Raw genomic sequence first — 10,640 nt, forward strand, 5'->3', positions numbered from 1 at the left:
ACTCAGGGTAATGGAAACCAAAGCGAACGATGCGTTTTAGTTTTAATTTATTAACAAAGTCAAACCAACAGCAGCGTTAATGTATTTATACACATATGTATGATACTATAGGGAAAGATGGAACACCTTTATCACATAATATTCAAAAGTGCTTTAAACAATTAACAACGGCCTATGGAGTCGTGAGAATGCGGTTTTATATTTTTTAAAATGTTTTTTGTTTATTTCCAAATGGGACAGGAAAATGGAACGAAAATGTGCCCCATCTTCCCCAACTGCACTATATGTATATTATACAGACGTAGCCTATACAGAACGTTTGGGCATTTTTACAGGAGGCTTCATGCCTTTTAAAAACAAAAACTAGAAATCTTCCATTAATTACCAGCACATTTTAACAATAAAAATAATCTAAATATTTTATTTAAAAAAAGTTTAAAAATTTCCGTACTAAACTTTTCCCCATAACACAAGGTAACGAATCAAGGAATTCCCCGATAAAGTGGGTACGCGTGTTTAGCGTCGGTGGTTGCTAAGCGAAATTAATCAACTTTTAACGAGTTATATCAGCTTGAATTTACTGTTTCGTTTGAAAAAAAGTTAAAAATGAAAAGTTTATACTGTTGCGGAGGTACAGTTATTAATAAAGTAAGAATGACTGAAAGAATTAAAGCAGTTTTATCTAGAAATGTGTTTCTTGAAATTTAGTTTTTGCAATTTTTAAGATCCTAAAAAATATTTTTTATGCTCCTACAAATAAGTTTTAATGCATATATCTGATGTACACAGTAACAAAAAAAACGAGGGAACTTATTCTAACAATATTGTTGTCCATTTATAACGATGCATTTTTTTAAAAGTTTCTGTTGAATGTTTGTAGTAAATAGAAATTAGTTGCAAATAGTTAGAATCTAATTTTAACATGGATGGCCCAAGAAACATGACTGGATTATACCTTGGAGGGGTAAGATAGATGTTTTATATAATAATAGATAAAAATATTGGCACTATATCAAGATAAAAGTACATAAAACAATCACCCACAAAGACAAAATACGTGTTAACTCTTAAACAGTCACGAGGTGTATGAAACAAAACACCTGTGTTATTTATAACAACTGTCATTGCCATTCATGCAAGAATGAATAAGTGACTTTAGTTTGTTCATTTAAAACTGTATAATAACATTAACAAATGCATTTTCAATTAATTATGCAAGGTTACAATTGTGTTTTTATGCAAGATCAGAAAATGCAGATAAGATTATTTTATAAAATATAAATATCTTGAAGTTTTTTTACCCGAACAAAGCATTATTATTTACCTTATGTTAAGTCAATATTCACTTATAGATTTTTATTTGCTTTGGCTGTTCAGTAAATATTTATTTTTTTCTTTGAATAGGAGAAAAATTGAGTGTTACAATAATATGGAAATGAAAATTTGTTAGTTTATAATGTGTATTAAAATCTGGAAGGACTTAAAAATGTGTATTCATTGGTGTATTAAAAAACCCATGTTATAACTCAACACCAAGGATAAGAGTTACTAACGCACCAAATTGTATTGTTTGTAGGTTGTAACGGTTAAGCCTTTTTAGTTTTATCCAAAACGTTATTTCTTTTTTATCAATAAGCGTGTTTTAACAACTGTTGTTTTACCGTTACTACCCTTTTCGCTTTTGTAAACCCTTCCGTTCTTTGTATTGTAACTGAAGTAAGTAAAAAAATGTCATTCCTACAGCTACAACAATATATAGTCATGTCATATCTCAACCTAACCACCCACTTCTAGTTTATCCAAGAAGGTTACCTTCCACCCCGAGAACGTAAATCTACAATCCCTTCAACATTATATAGAGGACATGTCGTTAAATTGGCCAGAGCTCCAAACTCCAACCCACACAGGGTGAGATGAAAGTGTTTGTAAATTTATTATTTAATGGAATATTAAAAAAATGTTTTGAACTTAATATTGCAAAAAATGCAGTTTTGTGATGTTATTGATGTGAGCATGTATGGTGTGCAATGACACTCCCATACTTGAACCTATTCCTGCACTATCATACTTTTGTGGTATATATGTGTAGTTTTTCATAGAGGCATGTCAGGGTACTTTGGATATAGACAAGAATTTGTACATTACAACCTAAACCACCCTCTAATTCTTTTAAAAATGTACAAAAGTATTTTAAGACTTAACAAAAACTATTTTTTTATAAATGAGTAAACCAACTTACCCTATATTCTTTACATTGATGGAACTCCCTGTTTTGCAGAGCTCTGTAGGCCGATACCCAATGCATAGTTTGAACTCTGGTTTTGCTGGCTCACAAGTTCCTATCAAAGACCAAATGGTGAGTTGGGATAAGTAAGTGACAAGAATCTATTAGAATCTATTTAAATAAGGAATTGATGAGGTCATTTTAGGTGAAATGTATATCTTAAAATTTATATCTGTTAAATTTATATTACTTACAGTAAAACTGTTTTTTGAACTTGATTTTTGTGCAAAACGCTTTTCAAAGCACTTGTGTTTATGTGTATCACCACAGACCACAGTACATTGTTTGTTTATGAGTATGAGTTTGTTCAGTTTAATATAATTAAAAAGTCACATCAAGTTGTTTGACAAATGAAAACCTCAAGATTCAATTTCATCTTTACAATGTTGAACAATTTGACTACCAGACGAACCTCATAAAAAAGGTTCATATTCCAATACATGGTCATAAACAACACTGTAAATCATATCACAATCAACTTTCACTACTTGTATTAACAGACAACAAAATTCAAAAGAACTCAATCCCGTAAAAATACATAAGGTTATGCGGGGCATTCTTTCCATTCAGTTGCCTTTACTGCTTCTAGTAAACAAAAACTTGATATGTGGAAGGCCCTGACTGAAAGAACATATCTATATATCATTGTTATGTTTCACAATTGTCATTCCTGGAGTAAAAACCTGATACACCAGATCTCATTATGGTTGAACACAATAAACAATATAATTACTTTTCCATAGCAATTAATTTCTTTCATCATTTTTGTATGTTAGGAACAAGTTATGTTGGTTTGTAAATGTGGGCCAATTGCGTATAATGTGAAATCATATTATTATATATCATATTATATGAATAAATGAATGAACGGACAAATATAACTTACTTTATCTACGCATGGCCGGAAAGCGACAGTCGTTACCACACTGGTTTAACACATCTGTTTTGCATGTTTTACAAGATCTATTTAAAAAGAAGTGATGTAAAACAAATACATATGCTTCCTTACAGAACTTTAAATTCCCAAGAGATCTTCAAAGATACAAGAAATATAAAGCGAGGGGAAAATGGTGCAACCATCCAATGTCCATTGAGATACGAAAAGTTGCCGGGTAGGTAACCTACAATGTATGTAACTCATTTACCCTTTGAGTGGCAGGCACCGACAGTGGTTATAACACTTGTGTTCTGTTATATACTTTTTCATTTTTGTTTTAACATATTTCTTGTTCTTAAATTTAGATCGAAAAGATTGTTTTTGAATCAAAAGTTTTGAAACTGTTTGTGAAAGTTTTTGAAAAAGGATTAGGATGTTTCCATAATCTTTAACATTATTTTATTATTCCAGGGCTGGTACATCTGGCAGTTACCTTGCTGAATGCATTCTAAGGGAGGGTAGCAAGTCAGCTCATCGTAACTCTGCAAAAGCAAATCACTTTGTTGTGTCGCAAACCCCAAATGCAACAACGAGCAATATATACGGGGTAAAACGAATATTTAAATCAGGGATGTCTGATTTTACACATCCCATACAAGTTGATAACTGGCTGACAAGTTTATACAACTAATAAGGAGCAACTAGGTTGGAGCAATTATCACAAAATAAGATAGATTTAACACCTTTTAATTTTTTTTTCACAACCTTTAACGTGTCTTATCGACTTTCGTTTTGCTGTTAATAAGTTTCTAAATGTTTTTTTAAAGAATGTGATCTCTGGTTTCGTTGCAAAGAGATAAATATATAAATGTAACTTATTTGTCCTCGCATGGCCAGACAACTACCGTGGGTATAACACGGGTGTTCTGTTTCACACACCTTGTGCCCGCGTACAAGTTACCACCTATGTAACTTTGTGGTTGAGTGTTTTTGTTATGATATCCAGGTATCAGCCTCCCCTGCGTTTCGCGACAAGGATGAAGAGAAGTTTTATCAATCAATGTACGATGAGATTCATCAAGTTGTGTCTGGCCAACAACATTCAATGCAACATAATCAACATAAACTTCAACGGATTCTCCTCAACCAGTTGGATCTCGGGTTAAGACCAGACGTGTAAGAACTCTATGTTTAAAACTACCTGCTGTTTATTGCAAGAACTAGATGTTTACCTTTATTAAACATGTTTACGATGCCGTGTTTGTTATTCTGCGACTGTTGCTACCAGGATTAACATATTTTCCATGAATTATCTTCTTACATAAAACTATTTAAACCAATGTTTGATAAAAACAACAGAACCAACCTTAGTCTCATAAACAACGTAATCGGGCGCACCAACTTTTAAGGACCTTGTTTCCCTGTATGTTCTTGCATTGTGAAACTACAAACATTATGACATGTAGTATCTCAAATGTAACTCTTATCTTTGCGGGGCAGGTAAATGGGAGTCGTTATAATACAGGTGTTTCATGCACCTCGTAAGTTAGTAGTTACCACATATGTAACTTGTTTATTCTCCCATAGCAGGGCAATGACAGTTTTTATAACAGAGGTGTTGGGTTTTATACACCTCGTGTTTAGTGTTAAATAGAACACAATTATAAAGTCACTGGCCCATTAAAGTTGATAAAGTCTTTAAGAACTTTTTACCTTTATCAAATTAGTTCATCATTTTGTTGCACGACACCAATCAACTTAACCTCATCCACCAGAGTATCGCCCGCGCATCAGAAAAGAGTATCCACTTCATATGGTTTCCCTGTAAGACATACGCCATCCACACCAATAAGAAGGCCTCACACAACGGCTGCTGCTCCAATCAAAGAAACCAAATCCCTTCTCCTACCTGTTCCCTTTGTATCTTCGCACCCCATAGCCGTCCCCCAACCCCGCCCCTAGACCCCAGGAACCAATTCGTTTTGATCCTGTAAGTCCATGGAGATCGCAACTAAGGAGTCTTACTCCTTATATGATGAGAGCTAAAGCAGGTACTTGTGTGTTATTGTTGGCCAGCTACAACTCAATACACCACATTGTTTTAATTGTTTTATGTTTTAACTCAGCAATGAGCATGAGGTGTATGAATACACCATGTGTGTCTGGTGTATAAGAAGACACCCATGTTATAACTTGACAGTGAGCATGAGGTGTATGAATACACCATGTGTGTCTGGTGTATAAGAAGACACTCATGTTATAACTCGACAGTGAGTATGAGGTGTATGAATACACCATGTGTGTCTGGTGTATAAGAAGACACTTATGTTATAACTCGACAGTGAGCATGAGGTGTATGAATACACCATGTGTGTCTGGTGTATATGAAGACCTATTAAAAGCCGGTAGTATTATATGTAAAAGGCGACGCTTTAGTTAAAACTACGAGTTTACAGAGAAAAGTTACCGTGACGACCACATGCGATGGAACAGCCCCGAACCTCTACCCACGCACGTTGCGACGCATGGAAACGTCGGTGAATCGTCAGCGGAACGAGTGACTCGTCTGCTCAATGCTGCTGCAGAGGTGAGGGTTTGTATTGGCGCTTCAGTTAATAATAACCGTTATCGTTTACCGTTTATTCCGGAAGTGGTTATAACATGGGTGTTCTGTTTCGTACACCTTGTGCCCCTTTATCCAGAATTCGTCCGTTTTGTCTGTTTTGTCCGGATTACGCTGCCGCATGCGGAACTCGGTAATGGGTTTGTATACAACTTCGCATGCCTGATACTGTGTACAGCCACCTTAAGAATTTCCACGTATGTAACTTTATGGGTAATTGTTTTTTTGCGGTTCTTTTTATTTTTTAGTAATGTTTGTCAGCTTACAAGTTAACATTAATGCACTTAAATTGCTTTAGGATGACGTTGTTTACCCTAGCCCACGGGAGGCGCCAGCTACAAGTAAGATGAAAGATGGATTCACACAAGACAATAATAACGGTCAGTGATTTGTTATAATACGAATGTATCTTACTTTATCCTCGCGTAGCCGGAAGCAACGGTCGTTATAACACGGGTGTTTCATTTTATACACCTTGTGTCCGCTAATAAGTTACCACGTATGTAACTTTGTAAGTGATTATGTTTTACTATTGTGAGTGATTATAATTACTGCACATTTAGTAGTAAACAAAGAATATTCCCAAATTATATAACTGTACCATTACGATTCTAAAGGGGCGTTGTTAATTGTTTAAAACAGGATCAGGAAATATGGGATTTATAAGGTGCTAACGATATCCCATCTTACCCCACAGTAATAACCTACGTGTAATTTTAAAATAGCCTCGTAATCCTCTCATACAAATCCAAAATCGAATCGTATTTATATAAGTTGATGCCTATGGGACGTTTAACCTGCTGCAAGTTACGTTCACGCCATCGATCCAGCTTCTAATCCGCGCCCAGAGAACTTATTATTTAAATTGCAATTTTAAATTGGACCCAGCTACATATCAATTCAACATAATCATTATATATGGTGTGTCGTGCTTCGAATGACGTATGTATGGCTTATTGAGAAAAGGCTGGCTTGTTTTTTTTAAAGGCGATTATCCGAAAGGTTATTAGGTTTTGAAATACGTATGCGGTTGTTGTAACGGTTGACATTGCAACGAGAAATCGTTAGAGCTGTCGAGGTTTTTATAAAATTAAACCGGAATATATTCTCAGTATGTTTTACGTCAGTCGGATTGTTTTTAGTATTTGGGAACTTTATTTTATCTTGTGTATTTTGGGCCGAAAAATACGGAGCAAAGTTGGAAAACTACCTTATTAAGTTTTAGTACAGTTAGAATTATAATTATATTCAAGAAAAATCCGTTTTAATTTGAAGTTTTCTTCAATATTAAAATTAAACATTAATTGATTTATCTCACGAAGGAAGATGGGACAACTAGCAAAAGTTTACTATAGGTTTTAGTACAGTTAGAATCATAATTATATTCAAGATAAATCTGTTTTTAGATTTAACAGAAAACGTGACAGTTGCTGTTGGTTCGGTGGTGGCTGAATAAGATAGTAGGGTGGGGTAAGATGGGACACCTTTAGCATATAATATCCAACGGGACACCTTAATATCCAAATATCCTGATCGTGTTTTAAACAATTAACAACGTTCTATGGAAGTTGTGAGGATACGGTTTTATAATTATTTGATTGTTCTTTGTTTACCTGCAAGTGGGACGAGAAAGTAGAAGAAAACTGTGTCCCATGTCCCCCCACTTTACTATATATGAAGTAAATAGTCGAATTTATTTGTCTTAATGTGACACTGCATCGTTACAGTTAAACAATACAATTACCTGTTCCGAATACGCACTTCCATAACCAGTTTATTTTAACGGTTTGATATTGAGTTTATAGTCTGGCTGTTGTGCGCATTCCTTTTGTCCTGGTACCAGAAAGATACGAGGTTAACTGTTATCTTAAAAATGCACTTAACCGCGATACGCCGGCAATTTAAACTGGGCTGTTTGCGCTTGCACGAGACAACAGTCGTCTTGGTTCATTTATAGCTAGCCTTGCCTTGTCTTGCGACACGTATGTAACGTATAGTGTAGAAAATAGTTATCTCAGGCGTGTTTGAAGTTTAATTGAGCTAAAATTTATTTCTTGTGTAGAAATGTAACTTACCTACAGTATGTATAAAAAACAAGAAAGCATAGCTTCAATAAATGAGCACGTGTTTAGTATAACCTCAATTACTTTTTTACCACGGTCGACTAAGCCGGTTAAAAATAAACTAAAAGTAACTAACCAAGCGATTTTCAATCGCCATGTGTGATCGTGTAGCTGCTTAGGTAGAATGGATTCATCAAAGCAATATTACCCACAAAGATAAGTCAGATTTAAGAATAAATGCAGATATGTGGAAAAGCACCTCGCAAATAACAACAAGAACAACTGTTCGTCGAGAAAGGATCTATATGACCACTTGCGTGCTAAAAATTTACGTAACAAAATTTCAGTAACAGATCAATCGAACTATATACATAGTGCAGCTTGGAAGGCTCTAATATCCTACAGGAGATTAGCTTGACGTGAAGCATGAGGTTCTGCTTATACGCATTAATGATATAAAACATATACATCTGGTTTCCAACATATCACTTCGTCTAGAAAATTGGCTGGTTAGAACGTGCTACTGTTTCTAAAATCAAAATTATATGACTAACATCGTATTTGTGCACATACCTATAAGAAACAGGCACAAACTTCCAAATAAGTTAATATTCAAAATTTACGATAACTTAACGTGAGTTATAGTGGGTGAGGCGAAAAGTTTTTGACTAAATTGTGTACATGTTTACCCACATTCGTATTCTTATATGCAAAGGTTTTCCGGACTGTTTTTGTATCACGTTATTAAGACAGCAGTTAATTACAGTGTGAAGTTTATTTACAGAAGATCTTTTATTTTGTAAAAACTTGTATTTAAATATCTTTTTTTCAATCTGTGTTTTTTTTTTTTTTTTCAGTAACTTTTATTTTTCAATCATTTTTTCGTTTTAATATGTTTTTATTTATTAACAATCCTTTGTTAAATGTAAACAAAGTTTTCATTATTTCACAGACTTGGTTGCAGAAAGTGATTTCCTTCAACGTAACTTACGTCTCTCGCCAACCGCTAGTTCTAAACTTAGTTGGAAGATTGAAAACACTTCAAATATCACAACCGCATTCTTCACTGTCTGTTGTGGTGCCAGCTTCATACGAAGAACCCCCGTCCCTTCCCACCAGCCCTCTACCGCCAACTACCGACCCTATTATCCCGGAAACGGAAATGGGAAGCGGGGCAACAAAGTTTCTCACTGAATCGAAACGTAATGACGTCACGGCATCGAGCAACGGCCAGAGTATGACGTCACAGGAGACTGATATACAATGCGTTGTCGAAATGACAGATGGAAAAAAGAAACCGGCGGCTATTGATTTCGGTAAGATAATGTTATCCGATGTGTAACGTAGATGTTCATACGCTACTTGTTATTCGTATTCATTAACAGCATGCTTTACCTTACTCTTGGCTCTCAATGTTTTATTATCATGCCCACTTGTGCATTGTAAAGTATTTCATGCCCCTTCTACAACGTTTAGACATGGTTTTAATATGCTAAATTTGTTGGGTAATGGACCAACGTGGCTCAAAATCGCAGGTTCTCTAGTATTTATGTGTATGCCGATCCCACGCATTCTGATAAATATAAAATAAGTTTTACTTTTTACAAAGTTTTGTTTAAACGAGTAATAGAATTTATTATTTATTATTGAAATGGTTCAAAATTCATAAATTAGTCCAACTTGGGCCAAAAATCCAAAGACCTCTGGTATTTATCTCCATACAGGCCTCACGCATATATAATACAGAATAAAAGATTAATATACAAATTATACAGCTCATTGTCCCATCTTACCGGGGTTATAGCGTTTATTAACAACTGGTTAAATGGTGGCAATTTTAACTAATCAAGAAATCGGCGACATTAGTATATATTTTATAACTTTATATTTATAACTCTTGTTGTGATAATGTTATAGCATTATTAACATACCTAACTCGTATATTAGAAAGTAGCGCATTAACTATCTATCCATCTAACAACCTGTAGCAATAACCATTAACTTGTTGTGCACTAACTCAAGGGGTCGCAGATGTTTCATCTGGACAACAGAAATCAACAGATACAATTATATGCAATTATCAGGTATACAAACATACACGAATTTAGTATTGTGGGGTAAGACGGGACACCTTTAGCGCACAATATTCAAAATATTCTGCTCGTTTTTAAAACAATTAACAACGGTCTATTTGATTTGTGAGGCCACGGTTTTATAATTCTTTAAATGTTTTGATATTACCTACCAAATGGGACGACAAAATAAAGTTAAACGGTGTCCCATCCTCTCCCGCAATACTATATCTATAGTATTGTGGGGTAAAACGGGACACCTTAGCACACACAATCTAGATAATCCCGATCGTGCTTTAAACAATTAACAACGTTCAACTGTTCTGGCTTAAATCCAGCTGCGTATATTTCAATATAGCAGATGAACTGACGCAGTGGTTTCGCAATTTCAATGAAATGATCAATATACCGTATACCAAAAATATTTCTAAATCTTCGCTACCGTAATCGAAGACACAAATAAGTTATTATTATTTCTATTTTTATTAACAGGCAGAAGCGGAGGCAAAGAGACTTGAGTTAAAGACGTTACTGTTGGAATATGAACAACTAGTCGTTGAGGTTCAGCGACTTGAACTCTACAAGTTAAACAACCGGCATCGACCGTAGCTGCATACACGCATAATATGTTCAATGGGCGTATTTCGAATATACAAACTGGTGCAGGAATCCGACTGTTCTACATTTGAAAAACTCAATCGTTATGTTACAATGCGGTGTG

General features: G+C 34.8%; 2 protein-coding genes across 3 annotated transcripts; both read left to right on the forward strand.

The window, feature by feature from the left end:
- The first annotated feature begins 569 nt into the window (after nucleotides 1-569).
- On the forward strand, nucleotides 570-5,212 carry LOC101242415. 2 transcript variants are annotated; one of them, XM_026836744.1, is made up of 7 exons: nucleotides 570-964; nucleotides 1,795-1,908; nucleotides 2,279-2,356; nucleotides 3,296-3,396; nucleotides 3,633-3,768; nucleotides 4,168-4,337; nucleotides 4,889-5,212. In XM_026836744.1, exons 1-7 carry the CDS (start codon nucleotides 923-925, stop codon nucleotides 5,121-5,123), a joined length of 876 nt encoding a protein of 291 aa, XP_026692545.1. In that variant the 5' UTR covers nucleotides 570-922; the 3' UTR covers nucleotides 5,124-5,212. The 2 variants fall into 2 exon arrangements, with proteins under 2 accessions (XP_026692545.1, XP_026692546.1); XM_026836745.1 differs by having other exon boundaries at nucleotides 576-964; nucleotides 4,937-5,212.
- An 870-nt stretch (nucleotides 5,213-6,082) lies between these two features.
- On the forward strand, nucleotides 6,083-10,624 carry LOC113474685. Its single transcript, XM_026836753.1, has 4 exons — nucleotides 6,083-6,164; nucleotides 8,800-9,163; nucleotides 9,870-9,931; nucleotides 10,412-10,624. The coding sequence occupies exons 1-4, from the start codon at nucleotides 6,138-6,140 to the stop codon at nucleotides 10,526-10,528; spliced, it is 570 nt and encodes a 189-aa protein (XP_026692554.1). The 5' UTR covers nucleotides 6,083-6,137; the 3' UTR covers nucleotides 10,529-10,624.
- The last annotated feature ends 16 nt before the right edge of the window (nucleotides 10,625-10,640 follow it).

This window comes from Ciona intestinalis, chromosome 11 (assembly GCF_000224145.3).
Source record: "Ciona intestinalis chromosome 11, KH, whole genome shotgun sequence".
Taxonomy (NCBI): Eukaryota; Metazoa; Chordata; class Ascidiacea; order Phlebobranchia; family Cionidae; genus Ciona; species Ciona intestinalis.

What these genes read in the sequence shown, in the direction of transcription:
- LOC113474685 (XM_026836753.1), top strand. Translation starts at nt 6,138, where the DNA reads ATGGATTCACACAAGACAATAATAACG. An exon ending in ACCGGCGGCTATTGATTTCG is followed by an intron (nt 9,164 to 9,869) that starts GTAAGATAATGT and finishes CACTAACTCAAG; the next exon opens with GGGTCGCAGATGTTTCATCT. An exon ending in CAATTATATGCAATTATCAG is followed by an intron (nt 9,932 to 10,411) that starts GTATACAAACAT and finishes TTTTATTAACAG; the next exon opens with GCAGAAGCGGAGGCAAAGAG.
- LOC101242415 (XM_026836744.1), top strand. Translation starts at nt 923, where the DNA reads ATGGATGGCCCAAGAAACATGACTGGATTATACCTTGGAGGG. An exon ending in CAAACTCCAACCCACACAGG is followed by an intron (nt 1,909 to 2,278) that starts GTGAGATGAAAG and finishes CCTGTTTTGCAG; the next exon opens with AGCTCTGTAGGCCGATACCC. An exon ending in GAGATACGAAAAGTTGCCGG is followed by an intron (nt 3,397 to 3,632) that starts GTAGGTAACCTA and finishes TTATTATTCCAG; the next exon opens with GGCTGGTACATCTGGCAGTT.